Raw genomic sequence first — 27,323 nt, 5'->3', positions numbered from 1 at the left:
AACTCAGGCCCTTGCGCTTGCCGGGGAAGCGCTTATTCCACTGATCCATCTCCCTGGCCACTCTTTGATTTTTGACAACTCAGGAAATAAAAATTTATTTTTCCTATTTTTGCCTACTGTGTTGTAGAAGTTCCTTTCTGATCTGATGTTTTGTGTTTGAACTTGCACGCTTCTCATACATGGAAGGATTAAGTCCTTCCTTGTTTTTCCTTTCTATTTACTAAATCCAAGACTGCATGTAATATCAGCAGTTGCTTAGAGAAAAATTTTCCCCAGTTTGTTTAGTTTTGGGGCTACTGAGGAGCTAGGATCCTGTTGGGGACTTGGTGGCCCTGTAGTTTTATTTCTGATCAGTATTTACTACCCACTAATAGGTCCCTCCCTTCTCCTTTTCTATGTGCATCTGTTTGTAGAAGGAGATGAACAGTGCCAGTTTTAGTCTTTGTAGAAAGTGGCTCAGCCTCTTGCTCTGATGAGTTGTCTGGATCAATTGGTGTCATTTTTACTATGAAGGTGATAAGTAATACTGGTTTTTGGTGCATTTTTTATCCTTTCTTTCCATCAGTAAAATCTCTCCTCTCTTCTGAGTTCTGTGTCTGTTCTCTGCCTTTCTTTTGAAGTTGGGTTTAAATTATCCCAGAGCTGGTGCTGCTTTATGTTGCTAATCCTGCCTGGGAAGCAGAGCTTTTTAAGTGGCTCAGAGGTATTATGCAAGGAAAAGAGCTGTGGTTTCACATCACTGATGAAGTAACTGGGGCGTCTTGCGTAGCTTTGCCCCTTCTCCCTGTGCCCAGGCATCCTCCTGGTTGGATCTACGCCCCTCTGATCCTTGGTCTTAACATGGGACAGGATGTCTTAACTAACTGCAGGAAGGCAGAGGGTTCCTCCATCCTGTTCCCATGTGGGAGGATCCAGAGGCTGAGAGGGCAAGATTGTGCCCCACATGCCATGTGACTCATTAAATGTCCGTGCTGTCCTGAGCTGTGAACACCAGAGCAGGTTTTCTGACCTCATTTGAGAAGTCATGTGTATGCTTTGATGCTGGCCAATACCAGAGGTCACATGCAGCAGGCTAGTGTAGCAAACCTAGTGCTAAATACTTATTTCTCTTTTGGAACCAGCACTGTACACTGCCTTTCATCTGACCTTCACCAGCAAGTGCAGGGAGAGCAGCTTCCTAAGTATACAGACACCTTCTTGTAGTCTCAACAGAGGGGATCTAGACAAAAGAGAGTGGTTGTGGATTCCTAATAGTAAATCCCACTTTCCAGGGCTAGAGCTGGACTCTGATTCTTTAGAGAAGTGGTGAGTAGAATAACAGTTCCAGAGCTGTCCATCTAATCTCAGGGATCTTGCATGGCAAAGGGACTCTGCAGATATGGTTTGGGTTAGGGAGCTTAAGGTAGGAATATTGTTCTGGTTTACCCATAGAGCCTTCCTCAAAAGAAGCATCAGAACCCCACACTTCTTTACATCCTGAGCTCCCTTCTAGAGCCTACACTCTTTCCTAAACCTATATTGGAACAGCTATGTTTAAGAATTCTTGAGGTTTACATCTTTTTGAGTATTATTAAAATTTGTATAATTCCATGTCCACTAAGACACAGCCCCCACCTATTTTGGAGGTCACATTTAATGAAACATGCATGTGGCTTCATTTTCTCTCTTCTGGCAGGAGTGGGGGAGGGTGTAGAAAGACCAGAAACTCAGGCTGCCTTCTCCGGTGTCAGCCCATTGCCGCCTTGGCTCTGCACTTGCATGGCTGCTGTGCCGGGAAGGTGATAGCTTCATTTTCTTGGAAGTGGCTCAACTTCCCAGGAAGGTTGTTGGTTCATAATACATTGCCATCCCAAGAATGAGGATGCCCTAGGGTGGTGCTGTGGTCCTTGGGAAGCTGAGGATTCCTGGCAAACTGATGAATATAGAACTAATATATGAAGAAACTTTTGAAAAGACACATTTCATTGTTCTCATAGGACAGACAACTTCTCTCCCCTCCCTGCCTTCTGGAACCAGGAATTGAACCCAGGGCCTTTGAACTGCGTTACTTCCCAACCTTTTTTTCATTATTTTAAGACAAGGCCTTGCTAAATTATTGAGCTGTCCAGACTGTAATTGAAGCTCCTTCTGTCTCAGCTTCCTAGAGAGCTGGGGTTGCAGGTGGTATGTACCACCATACCTTCTTTTACCTGTCTTTTTTTAGTGATTTTTAAATTTAGAAAGTTTAGTTTGCAAGTAAAGATTAAAGAAAAATAAGAAAGAAGTTTTAATTTATAAATTAAACATGTAATTTGTTGCTGACTGCAAAAAACATCTGGGTTGCATGCTTCTTGTACACATCTTGAGGAAGACAAGACTATAAAGTGAGAGTAAAATAGCTTCTGCTAATAGCATTGACTAGTTTGGACATTTGGGCAACCCTTCTTAAGTTGTGTTTTTTTTTTCTTATCACTCCTTGACCTGTCATAGAATTTGCATAATTTTCAACATTATAATGAATCTTAAAAGTAACTCATACCACTAAGACATTTCCCCAGCCCCTGCTCATTCCAGGGATGGGGAGGCCACAGAGCCCAGGTTGTCACCTGTGGAGAGTGGCAGAAACCATGTGCTTGCCTGTGCTGCACCAGAGTGAGCATCTGCACAGAGTGTGGGGGTGGGGTGATCTGTTTTTCATGTTGGCTTTTAGTTATGGAGAATTTCACACACTTACTGAACTGAGGAAAGAGTAAAGTGAAGCCCCCTGTGTGATTTTGTGATTGAGTCTATCTCTGAACTCCATTTCATATCTAGTCCTGCAGACTTGAGTTATTTAACAATGAAGCAAATTTCAATTATTGTTACATGGTCAGTGATTCATGGGCTTCCGGAAGGTAAGGGCTGCAGGAAGCACCAGTGGCATGCTGAGAAATGGAGTCTCTTATTAGCACCTTCCCAACTGTATACAGATTTCTGATTATCTCTTGTATTTCCTATTTCTTTTGCTACTTTGTTTTCTTAAATCAGAATTCAGGCATGGGCATACTGGCCGAAATGTTTTCTTTGGTCAGTTTTGTTGTTGTTTTTTGTCTTTTTAAATTGTCGGTTTTTTATGGCATTGGGGAATGTTTGACTGCTGAGCTATGTCCCCGTTCTTTTTTTTTGGGGGGGGGGCGGGATTTTGAGACAGGATCTCACTAAGTTGTTCAGGGAGTGCTTGAACTTGTGATCTTCCTGCTTTAGCCTCTTGGGTTGCTGGGCTTACAGATGTGTGCCACTGCACCTGGCCAACATAGGTCTTTTTGAAGGTCTTTTTAATCATTAGGTATTGCCCAGCCTTCTTTCTGTGTGCACTGTCTGCTACGAGCTGGAGTTTGTCTGCTGCATGTGGCTCTGCCCACACTCCAGAGGTGGAACCACAGACCCAGAGAGACTACACATAGTACTAATTCTCCCTGTTCGATCCCAGGCCTCAGGGTTTACTGAGCATATGCCTCGGCTCTCTGCCCTACGCATGTTCGGACACCATTTCTCAGGAACCCAAGTGTAACAGGAGGCTCGTCATCTGTGCTTGCTATGGTCCACACTGCTTGCCACAGCGTGAGAGCAACAATGCCAGCAAGATGGTTTCTGGGACAGTGGTTTGGTCGGGGCAGTTCTATGCTCTGCATCACATATCCCTCAGACACATCCCACTAAGATGCTGGGAACAGAGCCTCTTTGTGTGGTGTATCGTTAGATAAATAACAGATGCATTTCATTCATGTCTTTTTCACTTATGTTTGTTTTCTAAAATTTTAACTTTGATTTTTTCTTTTAAATTTCATTTTTATATTTTTGTAAGTACAGATTTGCAATACTTGATGATTACCCTCATCAAAGGGAGTTGTTATATATGCACAGTATGGTTTAATTGTGTTTACATCTTCTTCCCCAACCTTTTCCCTCCCTTTATCTCTTGGTTCCTGTCTCATTTGCCATGATCTCCCTACTTCGTATTTCCTGTCTTTTAAACTATCTTTTTTGTTTTTTATTTATTTTGCTCTTTATGCTTTGGGTTGTTTATATAGGAGAAAACATGCTATTTAAGCTTGTGTAGTTCATTTATTTCACTTAATGTTATGGTCTCAAGGTCCATCTATTTTTCTACAAACGACTCAAATTTGTCCTTTTTCTTTTTTTCCTGTGACAGGTTTTCATCGTGTGGCCCAGGCTGACCTCTTAGCTCTTGTGGCAATCCTCTGGCGTCAGCCTTCTAAATGCTGACATTTCAGTTGTATACCACGACATCCAGCTGCTTATTTTTAATTTTATTGTTTATTAGGTCTTTTATTTGGGGAAGGGTATAATTTTTTTTAAGTTCTTTCTTTCTTTTTTTTTTTTTTGTGGTACCCTGAATTGAACTCAGAACCTTGTGCTTGCCAGGCAAGCTCTTATTCTACTGAGCCATCTCCCCGGCCCCTAAGTTCTTTATATATATATATATATTCTAGATTATATATATTCTAGATGTTAGACTTCTGTCTAACAAGGAGTAGCTGGCAAAATATTTTCCCATTGTGTAGGTTGTCTTTTCACTCTGTTATTTATCTTCTTTGCTGTGATGAATTTTTAAAGTTTGATATGGTTCCATTCTTTGCACAATTGGAATTCTACTCAGAGTTCTGCCTCTGCTGATGTCTTCAAGGTTTTTCTATGTTTTATTTACCAGCAGGTTAAGTGTTTCTGTTTTAACATTTAGATCTTTGATCCATTTTGACTTCAGTTTAGTGTGCATGGTGAGAGATGGGAGTCTCACTTCAATCTTTTGCATATTTATAGCCAGTTTTCCCAGCACCATTTGTTAATAAGGTTATCTTTCCCAGCGTGTAAATTGACCCCTTTGTCAAAGATCATATGATTGTGTCTAGAGTTGTTTCTGCATCCTTTGTTGTTTTACTGATCCACATGTCTGTTTTTGTCCTAGTACTGTGCTGTTTTTAATCACTGTAACTCTGTAATGGAGCCTGAAATCTGGGATTATGATTCCTCCCAATGTCCATGATTGTTTTGCTAATCTAGATTTTTTTTTTTCTGATTCCATACTGATTGGATTTTCTAGTTCTGTGAGGAATGCTGTTAGCATTTTGCCTGGGATTACATTAAATCTATCTGTTTTAAAAGTATGACCATTTTGGTTTTTCCTATCCAGGAACAGGGGATATCCTGTTGATGTCCTCTTCAATCTTCTTTTTTCAGAGTACTATACTTTTTGTTTTAAAGTCTTTCACATCGTTAGGCTAATTCCTAAGTATTTTGAGATTATTGTGAATAGTATTGTTTTCATTATTAGTGTACAAAAACATTACTGTTTTTTGTGAGTTGACTTTGTATCCTGGTACCTTGCTGAATTTATTAGTGCTAGGAATCTTTTGTGGAGTTTTTGAGTCTTCCATGTAAAGGATCATGTTATGTATGTGTAAGGATAGTTTAGCTTCTTTCTTACACATCTCTCTTTTAAATTTTCTCTTGCTAAAGTTCTATGAATTATATTGAAAAGGAGTGATGATAATGAACATCTTTTTTTTTTTTTTTTTTGCGGAACTGGGGATTAAACTCAGGCCCTTGTGCTTGTCAGGGAAGTGCTTATTCCACTGAGCCATCTCCTCAGTCCATGAACATCTTTTTTTTTTGTTTCTGATTTACAGGAAAAACCTTCAATTTTTGCCCATTTAATGTGATGTTGGTAAGCTGGGTGTGGTGGTGCACACCTGTAATTCAAGCACTTTAGAGGATAGCTGAGGCAGGAGGATTGTTTTGAGTTCTAGACCAACCTGGGCTAGTGAGCTCAAGGTCAGCAAGAACTGCATAGGGGACCCTGTCTCAAAAAGAAAAAAAAAAAAAAAAAGATGAAAAAGATGTTCGCAGTAAGTGTCATACATAGCTTTTATCAGATTGAGATAAAGCCCTTCTGTACTTTCTATTGTTTAGATAGGGCTTTGCTGTGTAGTGCAGGCAGGTCTTGAACAGCAATCCTTCTGCCTCAGCATCCTGAGTTCAGGGGTTACAGGCATGCACAAACACACCTGACTTCTTTCTATACCTATTTTCTTAAGAGTTTTGATCATTAATGAATATTGAATATTGTCATTGGCTTTTTCTATGTCTACTGAGATGGTTACGAAGTTTTTGTCTTTGGTTCTGTTTATGTGATATATTACATTTATTAATTTGTGTATGTTAAACCATCCTTGCATCCCTTGGGTGAATGTACTTGGTCATGATATATGATCTTTTTGGTGATTTGTTTGCATTCTATTTGTCAGTATCTTTTTGGTAGCTCTCTCTCTTTTTTTGAATGGATCCTTGTCTGGTTTTGGAGTAAGGATAATGCTACATTCTAGGAATGGTTTTGGGAGTACCCTTTCCCTTTGAATTTTATTAAAGTGTTTGAGGACTGTTGGAATTAAATCTTCCCTAAGTTCTTAAAGAATTTGGCAGTGAATCCATTGGGTTCTAGATTTTTCTTGATTTGTACCTTTGTCTGCTTCAATTCTATTGTATATTATTGAATTATTCAGAACTTTTATATTTTCTTGGTTCAGTTTTGGTGATTCATACATATATAGAAATCATATCTATTTCTCTGGAATTAAATGATCTTATTCAGCAGTAAAAAAACATTAATAGAATTAGATCATAGTAATGAAAAAAAAAACTAGAAAAAGAAAAAAAAATACAAAACAGAAAAAAGAGGAGAATAAAAGAAAAAGTCCCTAACCTCTAAAAGCTAATGAGTAAAAGAAAAATGAGTGTTTTTGAGTGATGTCTTTCCAGAACCTGCATGCAGTACTGGAACCAGAACTGGAACCAGATGAAGGAAAGATTCTGAGTCATTACTCAGGCCTATTTTGATTGCACACTCACATTTTTATGTGTGAATGCTGAATCCTGCTTTGCCTTTCCTGCTGGGTGTGGTTGTCCATGGTGTCTGGTCAGGCTGTATTCACTCCAGCAGCTCCCAGTTTCCGTGTCCCTTTGTGCACCCGTGGCACAGTCTTGTTTGCGTAGCTCTTGGCCTGTGGGTTTGAAGTTCCCCTTCCTACTACTTGCTGCCAAGGCCCTTCTGTCATATACCCTAACCTGTGGCAACCATTCAAGCTGAAATGTATCCCTGATCATGAGTAGATGGGGAAAGAAAATAGACCACTGAGCTTTGTGTTGGATATAGTCGGCTGGGGGAGGGAGGCACATAGTTAGCTGGCCATAATTCCAGCCCTGTCAGACTTAGCCTCAAAGACCATCCACAACTGGCCTGGCTTCTCAACTCAGAGGGCAGGACCCCAGTGTCTTCCTGGCCTGAGCTTAAATTTCTTAGCTGATCTGTGTCTAGCCTATGCCCTCTCTGACTCTTGATTTAAGCCCATGCTGTGACCATGGTTTGTGCCAGAATGTTCTGATAAGTTTTCTTTTTGTCTTCCCCTCCTTTGGACTTTTGTTTATTTGCAGTACTGGAGATGGAACCTGGGACCTTTGCCCTAAACTACCTCCCTGATGCCTCTTTAATTTTTTAGAATTTTGGGACAGAGCCTTCCTAAGTTGCTAAATTGTTCAGGCCTGGCTCAAATTTGTGATCTTTCTACCTCCACCTTGGAATTACAGGCGTTTGCCACCATGCCCAACTTCCCTGTTGTGGTTCTTAATCTATAGAGGAGGTGCCAGTGAATGGGGAGGGTATGGGACAAGAGGGAAACTACTAGTATGCTTGTTCTGTAAACTTCAGAATGGGGAAAGGTCATTACTTTACATAAGCAGCCTTCAGTGGGCACCTGCTCTGTGAGTAGACCAGCATCCAGTGGCAGAGGTCACCTAATGTTTGTTTTTAGCTGTTTACCTGTGACATTTGCAATTTAAGATAGAGTCCACTGTCCTAGGCTGTGGACATATAACCTGTGATCCCATTCCTATTTTAGCCACTTCCATCCTGAAGTACAGGAATGTTCTGCAGAAGAGGGGTCCTGACCATGTCCTTTGGTTACTGACCTGGGACAGCACATAGGAGGGAGGTTGAACTGTAACTGGTTATTTCAGGATTCTGGGTTGTCCCCTGGATATGCATGCTCTGGCTGAATATCTGTGTCATGCAGTCTCTACTGTATGTATTTCAAATTCACATGTTGATCCAGCTGCCTTTTTGCAGTGGGCACGTTGCCCCGTATGCTTTGAAATAGCTTTATCAGCAACCTGTGGAAGTATTTCAGCCCTGTACCAGCTCTGTTGTTCTGGCTTGCATGCTGCTGGTGTGGGGACAAGAGAAGTGGAGTCAGTCATCGTGCCTTCTGTTGCCAGAGCACACATGTCATGCTTTTTACTGTCTTTGGAAATGAAGTGAAAGTGTAATTTGTAAACGTTTTGATCCATCATTTCCTTCCTTTTCCAGTATATGCTTTAATATATCAATAGAGGTAGATTTGGAGAATAATTCAAAAAGTGTTTTCTTAATGCATGGACATAAAAATCTTGTGTCCTGTTCCAAGATTTTTTTTTAAAAGAAATGCAAAAAGGGCTGGGAAACAGTGGCTTACCAGTGTTAAAACCAGTCTGTTTTTGTCTTTCTTTCTGTTTTATTCTTTTTTAAAATGTAGCTGCAGACAGTAAGGATGAAGAACTCAAAGTTCCTCCCAAACGGTCCTATCTGGGTATGTACCATGCTGCATGAGGTTGCCCTTGAGATGTGTGTTGCATTTCACTCTGCAGCTCTGTCCCTCTGCTGTCCCGCTCTCACCTGTGTTGCCTTCAGCTGTGCACATGAGTGCTTTACCAAGCATGGCTGTGTCTACAGCATACTAACCTGCCACAGTGCTGCTTCCCTTAAGCATGAAGTCGTCCTTAGACGTCAGTTTTCGGGGTATGTTTCAGCGTGTGTGCGTGCCTTTGTGTGTGTGGTGGGGGGAGAGAAAAAGAGAAAGGGGTAAAGGGGGGAGGAGAAAATCTACACTTCAAATTTTAGATTTCGTTGGTTTATTCCACACTAATTCATGTTCATGATATTGTAAACAGAATTGTCTCATATTTGAATCTTGAATTGTTCTTTGCTAGTTTGTAGAAATAGAGTTGATTATTACATATTTATCTTGTGCCATACAATTTTGCTGAGCTCGGTCTTAACTCTAGTTGTTACTAGATTTTTTTAGAATTTATATAAATGATCATGTCATTCGCATACAAATACAGATAGTTTTTACTACTTCCTTTCTAATCTGCTACTTTTTATTATTTCTTGCCTAATCACCCTGGCTGAATTTGGTAAGAATAGAGACATTTGGCTTTCTTTCTTTCTTTTTTTTTTTTTTTTTGTTTGTTTTGTTATTATGCTGCTTTGGGGAGACGGTGTCTTGCTGTGTAGTTCAGGCTGGTCTTGAAGCTGGTCTTGAACTCAGTATGTAGTCCAGACTGGCCTCAAACTTGCGGTGATCTTCCTGCTTTAGCAGCCCCCCCACTCCCCCTTGTCTTTTTTTTTTTAGTAAGAAGGCTTTTGTTATTTCACCATTAAGTGTGGTATCAGTTAAATGGACACCACTTGTCTTTTTTAATAGCTGAAGGGAGTTCTCTGCTGTTCTGAGTTTATGGTTTCGGTTTTTTGTTTTATTATGAACTAATGTTGGAATTTGTTAGACACATTGCTACATCTGTGGAGTTGATCATGTGGTTTTGTCTTTTATTCTCTTGTTATACATTGATTTTTGTGTGGGATTAACCCTCCATCCTTGGACTGAATCTCATTTGATCATAGTGCATAATACTTTTTATAACTGTATGCTTTTTCCTAGTATCATGTTGACTTCTTTGACTCTGTTCAAAAAGATACTGTTCTATGATACTACCTGCCTCATAAAATAGGAACAAGGTGTGACGTACATACCTATAATCCCAGTATTCCAGAAGGGTGATGTATTTTCAAGGTAAGCCCTTCCTGGGCAATTTAGTGGCTTAGTGAGACCCTGTCTCAATATGAAAAATTAAAAAAAAAAGGACTTGAGCTATAGCTCAAAGGGAAGGCCCTGGGTTCAGTCACTAGTACTGCAATATGGATGGATGGATGGATGGATGGATGGATGGATGGATGGATGCATGAATGAGTGAATGTTGGAACCAGGTTCCTCTTCTGGTTTTTCTTTTTTTGTTGTTTGTTTGTTTGTTTGTTTGTTTGTTTTTGCGGAACCAGGGATTGAACTCAGGCCCTTGCACTTGCCAGGCAAGCACTTATTCTACTGCGCTATCTCCCTGGCCCCATCCTCTTCTGTTTTTAAAGAGAGTAAAGAATTAGTATCAATTTATCTTTGAATGTTTGGTATAGTTACTCAGTGAAGCTGTCTGGGCCTGGGCTTTTCTTTTTGGAGTTTTAAAATTACTAATTCAAACTTCTGTTAAAAATGTATTCAGCTTTTATGTGTCTTTAAGTTTTGGTTTATCTGCTGGTGTTTGTTCATCTCATTGAAGTAGTTTGGCACACAGTTTTTCTTAGTGTTCTCTTGTAATCCTTTTTATTTCTGTGAGGTATCTGTAATCGCTGTGCTCACCATTCCTCTTTTATTCCTGATGTTAGTATTTGAGTCCTGTCTTTTTTTTTAATCACAAATTAAAGGATTTTTAATTTTACTAAGTTAAAACAGCTTGTGGTTTAGTTGATTTTTCTACTTTCTAGTTCATATGATTCCACTGTTACACTATTTTTTATCTTGCTTGCTCTGGGATTAGTTTGCTTTTTTTCTAGTTTAAAGTGAAAAACTAAATTAATTTAGTTTTTTTTTTTTTACTTTGAAATATAAATGTTTGTAAACCATAATTTGCCCTTTGTTTTCATTCATTGTAAATTATTTTCTCATTTCCTTCTAGAAGTTTTGGCCCATTTATTATTTAAGAATACACTGTATCTTCTGCATATTTTTGAATTCTTCATTTTTTTTTTTTCTGTCATTGATTTTGATTTCCATTGGAATCACAGAAAATACTTTGATTTCAATATTTTTAAATTAAGGCTAGTTTTGAGGCCTAACTGGTGGTTTTCATAGAGAACAGTCATGTTTATGAGATGTGTTTTCTTGTTGGGTGCAGGAGAAGCTGTCTGTTAGGGCTCTGGTTGGTGTATGGTACCCCTTGGGCCTTCCTTTGATTCCCTAATTATTCCTTGCCTAATTGCCATGTCTACTACAGAACTTGGTTTTGAAGTCTTCAGCGGTTTTTGAGTTTTTTCTCTAACTTATTTCTGTCAAGTTTTTGCATTTTGCATTTTGGGGCACTTTGTTTTTTAATTTTTTTTTGTTTTTTTTTTAAAGACAATACAAAATCATATTAAAACTGAAAAATTACAAGTGATACAGAATTTTACTTAACAAAATAATATACATTTCATAATATTTATTGTAATGCATAGTGTTGTCTTCCAACTAGTTGTTCATATTACCTAATATACACATGTAAAGTTGGAAGAAGAAAGGAAAAGATATATAGGAAATTAAGATAAAAAAAAAAGGTCAAAAAATTGAAAACAGGAGACAAGACAAATTAAACAGTAACTACTCCTTCCATAGGCCAGCAGAAATCCACAGTACATTTGTCCAAACTGTCCTGCTTATATACATAGATATATCTCTTTCCCTCACTACTTCTCCTGTCCTCCTCACCTCAGTAATTCCTTCCTTTTGAATAGGTTCATTCCCTTTTCCCAGTATTTATTGTACCCTTTAGACTTTCTTTCAAGTTCTCACATTAAGGAGACAATACAACGTTTGCACATGCGGATCTGATTTATTTCACTTGTGTTTTGTAGTTGCATCCATTTACTGATAAAAGCCTCAAATTTACCCTGTTTTATAGCCAAATAATACCCCATTGTGTAAAAATACCTCTCAGTTAATGGACATCTAGGTTGCTTCTATGATTTAGCTATGACAAATCAAGTTGCTATAACTATGGGTGCACATAATACCACTGTGGTGTGATGGTTTTCTGGAAAAATATTGGGGCACATTGTTAAGTGGTGGTATCTTCCTGATGGATTGACACTGTTATCATTTATGCAGTGTCCACCTTTATCTCAAGCAGTACTTTTGATTTTAAAACCTATTCTGATATTAGTATAACCTCTTCAGATCTCCTGTAGACCTTGCTATTTAAATAGTGTATCTTTGTTTTCTGAATTTAAAGTGTATAAGAGGGATCTGTAAAAATTTCAGTCTGGAAATCCTGCTTTTAAATTGATTTTTGATTCACATTTCATATTTGATGTGGTTTTTTTTGCTATGTCTTTTTGTTTTTTATATTCCTCATGCCTTTCCCCTGACATTTGTTCCTTTACATGCTTTTAATTATATGTTGAGAGTTCTTAGTGGTTGCTTTAAAGCTTACAACATGCTATTTATTAGTCCGGAAGATTGAACCTTGTATTGAGCTACATTTTCATCCCTTTTTATGTTTTGCTTTGAGACACAGACTGAGTAACCCAGGCAGGCCTCAGACTTGAGATCTTTCTGCCTCATTCTCCTGAATAGCTGAGATTACAGTCATGAACAAGTATATCTCACTATAGTATGAATTTTAACTTTACAGAATTTATTTTAAATTTATATCAGTTTTGGTGAGATGAGAAACTTGACCCCCACGTATTTCTGTTCCCTTCTTTCTCTTTAAAAGGCATAGTTGTGTGTGTGTGTGTGTGTGTGTGTGTGTGTGTGTGTGTGCATGCACGTGCGCATGCTGTAGAGACTGAACCCAAGGTCTGCACACTGAGCTACATCCCTAGCTTTTTTTTTTTTTTTATTTACAGACCCAAACTCACGAGATTGCCTTGGCTGCACTGACATGCCCTGTCCTGCCTTAGCGTCCCAGTGTGCTGGGACCATAGACATGCACCATTACTCATGGCTTGGTGGCATGATTTTTATACATATTGTGTGGGTACATCTCACAGATTTAATAATTATTTTTCTAATTGTTACTTTGTATAAATTTTATGTTTTTGTGGGAAGAAAGGAGAACAAATATCTGTCTATTGCATTGCTCTATTAACCTTTTTTACCTTTCCTGGCTCTTATTTCTTTCAGTGGATTTGGTTTAGCACCTGTAGTCATTTCCCTTCTCTCAAACAGCTTGAGTTCTTCTATTCCAGTTTCATTTGTGTTGTTATTGTCACATGTATTACATATCTATGGTAAAGGCTCCCAAGTAACCCTGTACTTGTTGTTTTCTACAGTTGCTTTTTAAGTCAGTTGAGAGGGAAAAGAAGAAATGTGCCTTTGTGTTCCTTTTAACACTCACATACAGTAATTCCCTTCATGTACTCACCACATTTTCTCATGTGCATTCAAGTCACCTCTGATGTCACTTGCTTTCACCTTGCAGAGCTTGCTTACTTTAGTGTTTTCTGTTAGGTGGTCTGCCAGCAACAGATTCTCCCGGTTCTTGTTTACCTGGAAATGTTTTTATTTTGCCTTTATTTAAAAAGAAAGGTTTGCTTTAAGAAACTTGGTTAACAGTGCTTTTTCTTTTCAGCCCTTTGACTGTTATCCCACTGCCTTCTGGACTCCATTGTTTCTGATGAGAAGTCAACCGTTAATCTTATTGGGGTTTCTTGTAAGTGAAATATCAATTTTTTCTTGTTGCTTTCTAGAGTTTAGCCTTTTTATTTGGAATTCAGCATTTAGACTAGAAGGTGTCAGGGTGTGGATCTCTGTTATTGCATGAGGACCTAATTCAGCTCCTTGAATATTAGGTTAAAATTGCCTCCTTGAAAGTTTTCAGTCACCATCTATCTTTCCCACGTCTGTCTCTCTCCTTTCCCACACCCATTGTTCACGTGTAGGTGCACTGAATATTGTCTCGTGTTCACAGAGAGTTTTCCCCTTTCTTGTTTTATCTCTGTTTTTTAATTTGCATGCTCTTACTGACCTCTGTAAGCTCACTGACTGCATCTGTTCAGCTCTGTTGTTGAGCCTTGGTGGTGAATCTTGTCTCAGCTGTACTTTGCAACTCTAGGATTTCCACTTGGTTCTCCTCACCATTTCTGTCATCATGCCTTCTTTTAATTCTTTGTACTACAGTTGCTTTAGTCCTTTGAGTATATTTATAGTGGCTGTTTTAAAGTCTTTTTGTTGTTGTTGCTTTTTCTTCTGTGTATGGACTACATTTTTCTGTTTCTTTGCATATCTCCCTTTTTTGTTGCACACTGGAGATTTTAGGTAAATGTAGCAGTTTTGAACCTGGAGCTCCCACCAGAATGGGGTTTGGTACCCTGATTTGGCTGGTGGGAGGTAGTCTCTGAGCCTGTCCTCTTTTAAGCTCATGGTGGCTCTGGTTGGTATTTACTGTCCATGGTCCCTTGTTAAACTCCTGGGTGGTCTCCAGTGGAGGTATACCCAGCTTTTGGCCTGAATTAACTGCAGTGGTGGTTTTCTTGGTTTTGTAATGCCTTCGGCAGATAGTGCTCCATGGTGTGGCAGGATGGTCGCTGAGGCTTATCTCCCCCTGGGAGAGTCTTAGCTATCTTCTTCCTGGTTCTGTCTGATGAACTAAGCAGTCTAATGGACTTAGCTGATCTCTATCATTTACCACCAAGGTCTTCATTATTTCTGTCATTACTCTTTGGCCCTGTGCTTTGTTCTAGGGGAGAGCTGGGCAGCTCTCTGTTCTTCTTCCCCACCCTCCCAGAGCAGAATCTTAAAATCATGCCCTGGAGCTGGTGTTAGGGCATCAGTGAGCTTTTTGGAGTAACCTGCCACCATCAGATAGGCTGGATGCTGGCCTTTGGTCTCTCAGCCTACCCTTGTGAAGTAGCTGAGGCTGGGGTGATGAACACCACTGAGTCTCCTGCCTGGGGTGGAGTTCTGCCCTATGAGTGGAACTGATGAGAAGGGAGCTGGAACAAGGTGGGCCGAAAAGGTTGAGGGGAAACACTGGCAGCTGCTGCCCTCTATTGGTGATGGGGGAGAGAACCCCTTGTCTTGACTGCTCTGCCTAGAGTTGTACCTTTGTCACATGGTAAGTGTGGGGACAGGTCTTGGCCCAAGAGACATAGACTGCTATTCTACCACTATTTAGAAGATTTTCTGGAATAACTGTTTCTCCACATACCTAGTGGTTGCTTTTTCTAACATTCACCAGGTATGGTTGCTTGTGGAGACCTTTGTGCCACAGTTCTAGAAGTACCGGTGTGACCATTGTCATTAATATGAAATTCTGGGGACTGCATTTAGGAAAAATGTCTCAGGCCAGCAACATGCTCTCTGTTCTTCTCCTGTTTCTGCTTCTCCTCCTCCCCCCTCTCTTTTTCCTTGTTTGCCTTTTTCTTTTGTGACACACACTAGAGATTGAACCTAGAGTCTTAATACTGAGTTACATCCCAGCTCACTTTTTGTTTTGAGACAGGGTCTTGCTAAGTCACTAAGTCACCCAGGCTTGGGCTCATCTTGCCTTCTTTCTGCCTCAGCCTCCTGAAGTCCTGAGATTACTGATATGTGCCACCAGGTCCAGTTAGTTGTGTTTTTCATCTGTCAGGGGCTGAGGAATAATTCAACAACTTAAGCATTCTCAGGTAGTTGGGCATAGGGATGAGTGGGCATAGTTGGGAAAGGGCACTATCTTTAGGTCCTGCAATAGTGATAGATAACCTTAAAACTTTTAAGATAAGGGTGCTTTTTTAAAAAATGGTACCAGGGATCGAACTTGGGACCTTGTGCTTGCCAGGCAGGCTATGCCGCTGAGCTATATCCCTGGCCCCTGAATGTGCTTTCCTAACTTGAGAAGAATCTTTTATCAAAGGGTGCCCTAGGCTAGAGCCGTGCTGGGGCCCATCCAATGGTATCCTTATGTAATAAGCTTGCTACAGGACTATTTGGACCAGAACTTGAGCCCTGTCGACCACAGTGACAGAATACTTACTTGTTCAGTGTTGAGGACAGACCACAGACACTGCAGCCTCTCCCTTGCTTACCTGTCAGTAAGGTTTTACATTGAGCCAGAGTTCACAGACTGGATGTTATAAGGATAAAGGGGGAAAGCTCCTAAAATGAGAGGCTGAGATGCCAGCACATTGCTGATGACCTGTTGGCAGCCTTGCCTGTGCTGTTTCCCAGGCTCTTGCTGTGCCCACCACAGTAAAATGGAGCCTTCGTGGTCATTATTACGCTCAGTGCCATGGTACGGCCTCAGCCTCAGTGTTTGCTTGCTTGTCCTTGCAGGGTGGTGGTTGATGCGTGTTTCCATGGGATCCCTTTGGGAAGCAGCATTGCTGTTTTGAATGTGGGGTATGCTTGGGCCTGGCTGTGCTGCTCAGGTCCTTCTGGGGTGGGGTGCCATCACTTAGCATGTCATGTCTGGAGTCTTAGGCCTCTTTGGCCCAGCTGAGCCCTGTGCCCTATACTTACTGTGGCCAAGATAGAAGGTGGGAGTCAGAGTCATGATCCTGGGCCTTCAATACCAGGAGAGGCATTTCTGCTCCCTTTGTGTTTAGCCTTTAAGTCTGTGGATGTCCCTGATCTTCAAGATAAAGAAAAAGTTGGCAGTGGCCGTGCGGAACTTGGGCTCTGTGTTCCCTGTGGAAGCAGACACAGCTAGCATGTGAGCCACATATAAATTTCTTCTTTTTTACTTTGTTGGAGTTTGAACTCAGGGTCTTCACACTGAGCCTGGCATTCTTTTTGCTTTTGCTTTCTTTTTGAAACTGGTCTCACTAAATTGTCTAGCTTGGGCTTGAACTAGTGCTCCTCTCTCCTCAGCCTCCCAGAGTGTTGAGATTACAGGCATACATCACTGTGGAATTTTAAGTTTTTAGCAGCTCATTTAAAAAATGGGTGTGTGGCACATGCCTGTATAATCTCAGCTACTTAGGATTGCAGGTTCAAGACCAGCTAGAGCAGCTTAGCAAGACCCATCTCCAAAGAAGAATAAAGTGAAAGTGGGAAAAGTTAAATTTTACGCTTTTATACGAATGTCATTTTAGTATGTCATTGTCCTAGATACTGTTGGCAGAAGATCTCTTTCTTCTTTGTGTGAAGTCTTCGGAGTCACCCATGTGAGCCTCACTCAGACGCTCGGTGCCATATTCTGGCTGGACCCCAGGATCCTGCTCTTGTCATAGCTGCCTGAAAGAGTCTTGGGGCTGAAGGCATGGAATGTTGTTATGCTTGTTCATTGAAACCTCCCTGCTGTCGCTTGGACTTGGGGCTGGCAGCATGTCTGTGTGGGAAGCTGGCTTTGCTCTTGCTCAGTTCTTTCCTGACTGGAGCCATCTTCTGATGCAGCTGGGATCTGCGCTTTGCAGAGAGCCACACTCTTGTTGCTCTGCGTCCTATTGTCTACGCGAGAGGCCTAGAAGTATTACATGCCCTGTGTCTTCCTGGTTGGTTTAAAAATACAAAAGGAGGACTACAAGTCCTTGTCCATTATGCTGTGCCCAGAATGGGAGACCTTTTGGGGAGCCAGCCTCTCTGGGATCGTGCAGGTGCACGTCTGGTGATGGCCCAGCGTCCCTCGCCCCCTGTATGTTCAGGGTTGTCACTGTTGCCACAGAGTGGATCTGGGCTGCTCCCTATAGGAGTATAGGCTCATTTTCCAGTGGGCGGGAGAAGGTGCTCCACAGAGCAGTCTGTGGCCCTCGTGAATGGACCCAGTAGTCAAGGTTTTATCCCAGCTCTGTCATGAATTCCTCCTTGGTGCATCCTCAGGTTCATGTATTAAGATAAAGGTCACCAATGACTAGCTGGGCTTCCAGTATCTTGACTCCCCAGCATCCAGGGATGGTTGTCTGTATGCCACCAAGGACGTGGGTCACCATGCCAGCTATGGAAGAGGTGCTGTGGGTCTGCAATAGGAACTTGCTTCCCTTGGAAGTGCCCCTAACCTGCCAGTGGGACTGCAGATCATTTTGTTGTGGCCACACCATCATCATGTTGCTCTCTCCTGATCTGTCTCTGTCTCCTGATCCAACTCCATCTCCACAGCAACCCAGCCCCTCTTTGGCCCCACTTCATGCTGTGAATCACCTTTTTTTTGGTCATTGCCAGCAGTTACCAACTTTCCCACCTCAATTCCCGGCACCTGCAGGGTGGGAGCTGGGGGACTACACAGGCTCTGGTAGACCCCCAAGGCTCTTCTGACCTGAGACAGGGCTTCCACACGAGCAGGTCTCCTGAGAACACACTTCTCAAGGGTGGTTGTGCCGTCTCATGATGAGGAAGGTGAGGCTGTTCCCTGGCAGAGTCCTGGAGTAGAGATATCCATCCCATTCCTGTGTTGGCCCTAGGGGCTCGCTCTACGTTTTCCAGCAGCTGTTAGCTGTCCTAGATATCATAAAGCTACCACCACCATGAGGCTAAATTAGCGGTGGTTAATTTAGTAAGGAAGTGGGAAGAGCTGCCTGAACTGGTACAGACAAGCCACATGAGGGCGCTAGAGTGCTGCTGCAGAACTTAGGAATTCACTGTAATTTGCAAAAGGTGGAGCTGATTCTGTGCTGTCATTAATGGAGTCTCAGTCTCCCTCCTACACCTTCTTCACTGCCCAAAGGATGAGCTGGCAGGGAGTGTCCTATGAAGGTCATACTATCCTATTCCTGATGGTTAGTGGGCCCAGAGTCTCTGTCATTGTTCTCCTTGGGACGGAATGTGGTACCAAGTGGCACAGGTCCTCAGGTAACCAGAAATGATTGCTAGTTGCTTTTCTGGTCACACCATTACATACACTGTACCACAGAGCTGTGGCCTGTGTAGGTGCCCCCTGCAGTGGCTGGACCCAACCCCCTCCCCCAGCCTTCTTAGCTCCATAAGAACCCTGATGCAGAGACAGAGGTCTCCTGGACTCCTGACATCTAGGAAGTGTTGCAGAACAGCAGTGGTAGAGAATAAGGTTAGGATGCTGCACTCCAGCCTTCAGGTCCTCACCTCCGGCCCTGTAGCTGATCTTCCCTGACACTGAGTGGCATACCCTGCCCCAAGCACGTGGATACCAAAGGTGCCCCCATGACTGCTCAAGGACGTACTTTGGAGCTGTGACAAGCTACCTTCTTTTTCTTTGAACAGTGATGGTCATGATGTGAGAGTGAATGAGTAATTACACTGAGATTGGGAGTGGGTTCTGTGTTTATCTGTTTTAAGATCACCTCTGTGGAGCAGTAGTTTAGCTATAACAAGAGCCCCTACCCCTTAGGTGGAGAGCAGATGTTCCTTTAGAACATTGGAGGTTATGTTTTATAGGATCAGGGAGTTGGGAATGCTGGGAGAGAGTTGGTGATTGCCTGTGTCCCTCATGTTGGCATATATTTCTTTCATGTGCCTGTGTTGCTAATGTCTTGGAAGCCTCTGATTAGGGTCAGCATTCTTTTATGGGGGAGGGGCCTCAAAGTCAGTAAGGAAGGGACCTGAGAAGTGCCAGCTAAGAATTTGTTTTAAAATTGCCCGTGCCTTTATTTGGGTCTGTGTGGTATTCCATGGTTGCTGTCCTTCACAGGAGCTTTAGAGAAGCTCCCTGAACTTCTCTTATGAATGTGGACAGTTTACACTTCTCTTGAGACTGCTCATGCTGAGCATCATTTCATGTGCCTCTCTTACTTGAAGAACTATCCAAACCCTTTGCTCAGCTTTTCAATTGGTGGTCTTTATTGTTGCAAATCATCCAAATTCAAAAGGCATATCTGCCCAACTCTCAAAAGTTTAAGTGATAAATACTTTGTAGATTGTTAAAATTTAGATGTTCGTCCAGAGCTTCTGTTGGTCTTTCCATTAGCAGGTGGTAACTGTAGGACACTGGGCCCAACCTTTATCAGCCCTTCCAGCCTGGCTCTCTGCCTGTTGGACAACTGACTTTTCAGGAAACATCCATTAGCCAGGTGCTTGTGATCGTGCTAAGGGATTGCCCTGACCCCCGACTTGTGGGTCCCTGGTCGCAAGCACAGGATATGCTGCTGATAGGCCTGGTTAGCACATGTTGGAGCTCAGTATGGTTCCATGAGTCCTGGATGTGCTGGAGGCTCTGCGCAAAGGCTGACTGAATGCCAGCATAGGATACAGGCCCTGAGGGCTGTGTGAAGATGACATATACCTGTTACTTTCAGTTCTCCTTGCAGGGCTTTGGCCCCATTCTTGGCTTGAGCTGTTTCAGACTTCCATCATTTCCGTTGGTAGTGTGCCTGAGGCTCAGGTGGGATGGGAACACCAGCTTTAGGAAGGCAGGTCCTGACTGTGGAGTTCCACCTGGGCTTGGGCTGCACTGAGAACTGGGTGACTTCAGGCTGTAACAGTTCCTTCATACCCTCCTAGAAAATGGAGTATATAGTAGATTTCCAGGTTGATTGGTGTGTGATGTGCATAAAGTGCTGTGTGTTCATCTTTCAAAATGCCCTTTAATTCGCTAATTTGTGTGAGTGCTTACGAATGTGGTTTCCACAGAATACATCATGAAGCGAGTGATACTGTTCTGGTGGCTAAGTGTTCAGTAATGGTTTCTAATGGGTCCTCATGAGCTGAGTGCACAGAAGGCAGAGCTACAGTTCTGTCCTAGAAATTGTACTCCATGAGATGTAGCGCATACCTTCCTCCTAGGATGCTTGAAATGAAGTTAAGAGTTGGCACCTTTTATGTTAATAACTGTGTGAGGCTCCATGAGACAGAAGTATTTTGATCTGCAGCTTGTATAGCTCACCTCCCATAATGCCTTTGTCTGCTCATAGCGCCCCATCTTAACCATAACTTCACATCTTGCACCAACCATACCTCTTATCTCTATTCATCCTAACCTTAAATTCCTCCCACTGACCTTGACCAGAATTCTTACCCTGACCTTGACTTGTCACATAGTACATCTGTCTCTGTACCAACTTTCTTCTCCCTACACTAACCTTGACCCTCTCACACTGACCTTGACCTATTTTTTTGGGTCTTGACTTTCTTGCTGTGTTAGCTTTATTTTTCTGTGACAAAATACCTGAGATAAACAACTTACAGAAGGAAAAGATTTATTTTGTTTCATGCTTTCAAAGGTTTCAGTCCATGGTCTCCAGGCTGTAATGCAGAACCACAACGTGGGGCATGGCGGAGGAAAGCTGCTCATTGCTTGGCAGCCAGAAAATAGAGTGAGGGAAAAGGCCAGCAAGGAGCAGCAGACAAAAGCACACTCGTCAAGGACACTTTCCACCAGTGATCTGCATCAACAGTTAGGCCCCACCTTCCACTAAGCCCATTCAGCTAGTGAACTAACTCATCAGTGGATTAATCTACTTGGTGAAATAGATTAATCTCCCACTCCAGTTAATTCCCAAGGTCCATCACATAGTAATCAAGTAGGCCTTCTGCAGGATGTCTTGGATCCCACCCATAACAACTGGTCTCTTGGGTCCCCTCCCTGCCTGCACTGATATGACCTGTTCATTCCACATCCTTATCTGTCTCTTCCTGAACCTCAGTCTGCTAACCTAGCTTAGGTGACTCTCTTCCTCTCTCCCTAGACTTTGATCTGCACCACTTCTGGCACTGGAGCAGCTTCGCTGACTATGTGCAGTGTGTCCTGGCCTTCACAGGTGTGGCGGGCTATATCACCTACCTGTCCATCGACTCAGCTGTGTTTGTGGAGACGCTGGGCTTTCTGGCCGTGCTGACCGAGGCCATGCTGGGTGTGCCACAGCTGTACCGCAACTACTGCCACCGTTCAACAGAGGGCATGAGGTAGGGGTGCCGCCGTGGAGGCTTCCACACTTCTCTGACACTGTCTGAGTACCTGTAGATACTGGTGGACATACCAGTCCTTCAGCCTTTTTTTTTTTTTTTTCTTCTGTATTTTAGGGAAGGGTCTACAGGGTGTTCAGGCTCTTACTACTAGATCAGACTTGTAGTGATCCGCCTGTTTACAGCCTCCCAAGAGCTGGGATTATAGGCGCACGCCACCATGCCCAGTCTCAATTGATGTCTCAGTGTGTCCCCAGGGCGGGGCCAGCACAGCAGGCCCTGGGATTGAACCCCAGCCCCTGCGCCTGCTTGCAGGTGCTTTAATTCACTGAGCTATTTGGCTGACCCTCCTTCGGCCTTTTCCTGGGTGGATGCATTCATGTGATGTGGGGTGAGAGAGCTCTCTGCTGAGGTGATGGTGACATGTTAGGGGCTCCTGTAGGCACGTTGTGATTGAGACTTTGAGGAGCAAAATGCCAGCGTGGCTGGATGTGGCAGGTGCCCACAAGACAATGGATAGAGGAGGCTACCCCTCCCATGGCAACCTTCCCGTGGGTGCCATTGTCTCTATATTACCTTAGTGGGACCAATGTGGCCTCCCAGCTGCTAACATGTGGGATGGAGGTGGGCATAAATGCAGTCAGGACCAGGCTGAGGTAGCACTGCCTGTGCCAGGCAGGAACAAGCTCCAGTGTCTGATGCATCACTGACGTAGGTTCACTGGAGACACTGGAGGACAAGTTTTGCCCAAAATAGACCAACTGTTGAAGAGGAGGAAGTAGACCAGCCTGGTTAGCTCAGTACCCTAGTTCTCACTGAGGACCCCATCCACGTAGGTTTGTATGGGGTTCTCTAGGTGCCCCATACTGGGAGATTCTATAGAATATCTAGTGTACTTGGCCTTATACTCACATACGGAAGTGGTAGTTACACACAGTGTGAAGTCCATTCCAATGGTTGAACTCCTGTTCTTCCCCCTGCTGGTGAGGATCTCTCAGAATGATCTCCCTCGCTAGGAACATGCAGCATGGGGTGTATACTCTGCCCAGTGAAGACCACTGAAAAGGCCCTTCCCATGGGCTAGCATTCTAACTCAGGAAAGTATGTATTCTGTGGAGGCCATGTGGTTTGCCCTTACCTAGTAGAGAGTGTGAGTTCGTGGAGGCAGAGGGGACAGGCTTTTCTCGGGACATGAGCTCAGCCTTAAGTATTATGTCAGTCCTTCCAGTGTACATGAACAGTACGGAGGCCTGACGGGAGGGAGGGAAGGCACAGCTTTTCATATTGTGGCCTGAGGGTACAGTTTCAGTGTGAATGTTGGAGGGACACAAATGGGGCAAAGCCCAGGTTGGCTTCTGAATGTGGACCTGGGAGCTCAGACATGAAAGCGACCTTCTCTGCCTGATAGGGGAACACTCGAGACCACAGCTGCTGCTTCTCAGGCCCTCCTTCTACCTCAGTTCTTGCCTCGGTTTTAGCATCACCGATCAGTGAGTTCTGGGAGCCTGGCAGCTTTTCTTCCAGATCTGAAATGTGTTTCACAAGCCCAGCATTGGATGATAGGGAGCTTTTAGCTTCTGTTTCCAGCTGAGGGCTGTGGCACAGTGGAGAAGGCAACATGGAGCTAGGCAAAGATTGGTGTGCAGAGACCCAGGGCTGCCTGCTGAGGTGGCTTCTTCGGCGGCAGGCACTGGGCTGCTTTGGGTGCTTGCCTGTTCCCACTGCTGCAGGGCTGATGCTCATGCTGAGGTCTTTCTGTGGTTCCCAGAAAGGGCTTTCTTGCTGGGTTGTCTCCGTGTAGGCTGTGAGCGGAGTCCACACGTCTGTCCCTTGTGGGTTCGTGCGCTGTCCCTGCCCCATTCCAGATTCCACTCAAGTTTAGGCACGTGCTGTCTGTGTACCTCCCAGATGCTTGGTGAGCCCATTGGAAAATGTGGCTGGAATCTCTCAGGTCCCCCGTTTTCTCCAGCTGGAGCATTGTGGTACCCATGGATCTGTTGCATTTTTGTGACTCTTGAAGCCGTTGTGGTCGAGGTATGTGAAAATGAGTTTCATAGAGTATCATTACTTCCAGTGTTGGATTTAAAATGATGTATCTAAAACATGGATGGAGGTATAAGCACCTTTAGATGCATAAGAACCAGGAGCTTTGTGACAAGGGGTGACATGACAGTATAAATGTTTTTGTCTCTTTTTCTCCAAGAACCTACTAGCACCTTTGCCCTTGGCTGGGGAGGTTTGGTGCGCTGGAGTCTGTGTCCAGACCTCAGCTTCAGCTGCACCTTAAACAGAAAGTCACTAGGATGCTTAAAACCAGGGAGAGACTTGTGAATTGAGTTGCCTAATTTGAGTAGCCTGGTAACATAGCTCTGTCCTGGAAAAGCCTACCTTAATGGAAATATGTGCACAGATAGGTGCATACATACACCTACACACAGGTGTGGACATGCAGTGTACATCTAGACCCCCACACATATAGATGCATGCACATACATTCATGTGCCCTCTATGTGCACATACTCATGTGTACATCTGTGCCCCCTACTTAGGCACACATATATAAATGAGTGTACATCCTTGCCTACCCATAAGAGTGTGCCAAATAGGCATGTACTTAGACCTATACAGATACATGCGTAAATGCCCATACATGTGCCTCCCTACTACATACACTTATGGACATGAACATACCCCCTAGGCACACATTGTACACACATGGGGCTATATATACATACACATTCCGATACTCATAGGCTTACACCTAGGTGTTTACCTATATAGATGGCTACACACATAAGCATGTACCCCCACATACAGGCACCTGTACAGATGGGTGTGCATATTCACACATGCCCCTTTAACACACCCATGACACATATGCATACCACTTTTTCCAGTGATAAGAAATAATGAAGCTCTTGAAATAACTTTATGAGTAATTGCAGCAAACCCTAAAAGACAAATTCTGTAGGGATGTTTTTATTCTTCTTCCTCCAGGTTTTAATAGATTTGCAGACTGTTCCCTAATAAGTAATTATCAGAGTGCGAGGATGAGTGCAAAAGATAAGAGGGGGCCGAGCATTCAGCAGCCTCCAGATTGGCACTTATTATGGAGGAACAGGGAAGGAATGTGCCAGGGAAGACATGGGAATTGCAGAACTTGGAGGCAGAGACACTGTAGACTGATGGAGGCAGATACCTTGTGTTGGGCTATGGTTGTGAGTAATGGTAGAGGACATACGGTAGAGGACAGGGTGGGTGATGGGAAGTGGATAGGTGTGGCCAGCGCATGGAGGAGGAAGCTGAGGCGCAGGCTACCCTTCGTGGCGATAGTGACTGGACTTCATATTACGTCTGTGTGTTCTTTCAGGGCCATTCCAGCCACTCTGCTTATCTGGGATTTTGGCCTCATGCCCTTGCATGTTGCCTCCAGGAGCTGGTCTGCACCTCAGCTGTCCTGCTCAGGCCCCTAGGATTTGCAGCCCTTTTGCAAGCAGAGCATCTCTTTTTTGCTCTTATAAGAGGCGGACAGATCTGTGAGTAGAAGGTGCTGTGTACCACATGTGTGACTGAGCATGCTCTGGAACACACAGGCTAGTTGCCTTGTCCACTGGAACAGGAAGACTGAAATAAAGAGTTCAGCAAAAGCCCTGGGACATTGAAAATATATAATTTTTAAATAGCTATTGAGCTATAACTCACATGCCATAAGTTAGCAGAAGTGTACTGTTTAATGACCTAGGTGTACACACAGTCTGCATCTGTCAGTCTAATCTTAGAGCATTGTTATCAGCCTAGAAGTTTGAAACCTATTCTCGTTTGCAGTCATTCTCCTTTTGCCCCAGTCCATCTGCCACCACCACCACCACAGCCCACCACTGAGCCACTTTGTCTCTCCCGTTTCTTTTCTGAAGACTTCATATAGATGGAACCCTCCAGTGTTTGGCCCTCAGCCTCTGGCTTTTCCCATAGTGGTGTATTTTCAAGGTCCATCTACATTGTAGATGTGTCAGTTCTATCATTCCTTTTATGGCTGAATAATACTTCATACGAATGTGCAGGTTATGGTGTTATTCATTCTTCAGTCAGTGGACGTTTTTTTGGTTTGGCACCCTTCAGAAAGGCTTTTATGAAAGCCCTGGGGGCAGGGCTGGCACAGCACCACCGGGGATCTAACTGCAGTCCCTGTACTTGCCTAAGTTTGCCTGAAGAGGTGCTGAGCTATCTCGCTGGCCCTCTCTGTCCATTTTTAAATTGGTTATTTATGGGCTTTTAAAAATTACTGTGTTCTAAGTTTTTCAAAAATATATTCTGATATATAATACATATTATATGTAATAGATATTATCAATATATCTTGAGATATATATATTATACATATGTCTTGGATTTTTTTTTTTAATTATAGAGTCTACGGGGGTCTCACTATACAGATTGGACTCCTAGTGATCGTCTTGTTTTCAGCCTTCCAAATGCTGAGATTATAGGTGTACACCACCAAGCCTACTCTCCTTCACTGTCTCAGCGTGCCCCAAGGGCCGGGCCTGCACAGCACACCGGGGATTGACCCCGGTCGCTGTGGGTCACTTAAGTCTGCTGAGCTATCTGGCTAGCCCTATATCTTGGATTTTAAAATGTTTCAAATATATGATTAACAAATATTTTCTCCCATTCTGTGATTATCTTCATTTGTTGCTGGTGTGCTTTACAGCACAAGATTTTAACTTTGATGAGCATAGTGTATCTGTTTTTCTTTTGCTTGTGCTGTTGGTGTCTCCCTAAGAGAGGTTTGTTTAACCCAGGGTCACAGATTGCTTTTAGAAGCCTACTTTGTGGTGAAAGAGCTTGTCACACCCCTTGTCATGGCTGAGGGTGAGATGGGTTGGTATGCCTGTGTAGGCCATGGCCGAAAGGCGGGATGAGCAGGTGCAGGAGCTGGCTCTCATCTTCCTGGCATGAAGAAAGACATTCCAGATGGCTGCCCAGGGTAAGGCTGAGGTGAGGGGTATTTTAGGAACAGTGACCTAACACTCCAGTTTGGAGGAAGAATACTAGAGCGAAGGGTGAGGTAATGAGAACCCAGTTTAAAACGGGTGTGGGGGTGTCAGGCCAAAGGGTGTTGAAGAGGACAGCAGCCACAGTTGGGGACTGAAGAGAGGACTATAACTTATCCCAGGCCACCAGCCCTGAGAGTAAGCCAGAAGTCGAAAAAACTGGACACCAAGTGACAGTCCCCCTCCTACCTGTGCAGGTTCCACCTCATAGGGTCTCCGCTGCAAGGGTGGGCTTCCTGCGCTGTAGGTGTCTCCCCGATTAGAACCACAGTTTCTCCTGTCTAGGGATGGGGGGACTTGAAGGCATGTGGCTCACAACTAATCGACTGGGGCTAGCCTCAGTGTGACTTGGGAGTCCACTGGGTAGAACTTCTAGGACTTGCTGTTTGCAGGTGCTGGTAAGCCTGAAGGATTATGGAAACCCAGTGTGGGGAGAATGGTGGCTTATTGTCTTAGGGGAAGTGACATACTGAAAATTCCAGCAGACAGAGCTGAATGCCCTGAGTCTGTGCAGTAAATGAGTGTCTGTCTGTATAGTGCCTGTAGAGGGAATAAGCTATGTAGCATGGACCCCAGCACCTCACCGGCCACCCCCTTGCCC

The 27,323-nt window shown here is 43.4% G+C and overlaps 1 protein-coding gene across 9 annotated transcripts in view; it reads left to right on the top strand.

Annotated features, from left to right (window-relative positions):
• Positions 1-27,323, top strand: part of Pqlc1 (PQ loop repeat containing 1) — a 36,807-nt gene that overhangs the window by 7,463 nt on the left and 2,021 nt on the right. For 2 of the 9 annotated variants that reach the window (XM_004640205.2, XM_023700072.1), the window contains exons 4-5: positions 8,604-8,657; positions 21,452-21,668. The exons of 1 other annotated variant lie outside the window; for it this stretch is intronic. In XM_004640205.2, coding sequence (XP_004640262.1) covers positions 8,604-8,657; positions 21,452-21,668 — 271 coding nt within the window. 6 more of the 9 variants (XM_023700074.1, XR_002817839.1, XR_002817840.1 and 3 more) reach the window with 6 other exon arrangements.

Source organism: Octodon degus, unplaced genomic scaffold, assembly GCF_000260255.1.
Source record: "Octodon degus isolate 3935 unplaced genomic scaffold, OctDeg1.0 scaffold00120, whole genome shotgun sequence".
In the NCBI taxonomy this organism is placed as follows: domain Eukaryota; kingdom Metazoa; phylum Chordata; class Mammalia; order Rodentia; family Octodontidae; genus Octodon; species Octodon degus.
Note: the sequence above shows the minus strand (reverse complement) of the source record. Positions and strands in the feature narration are given on the sequence as shown.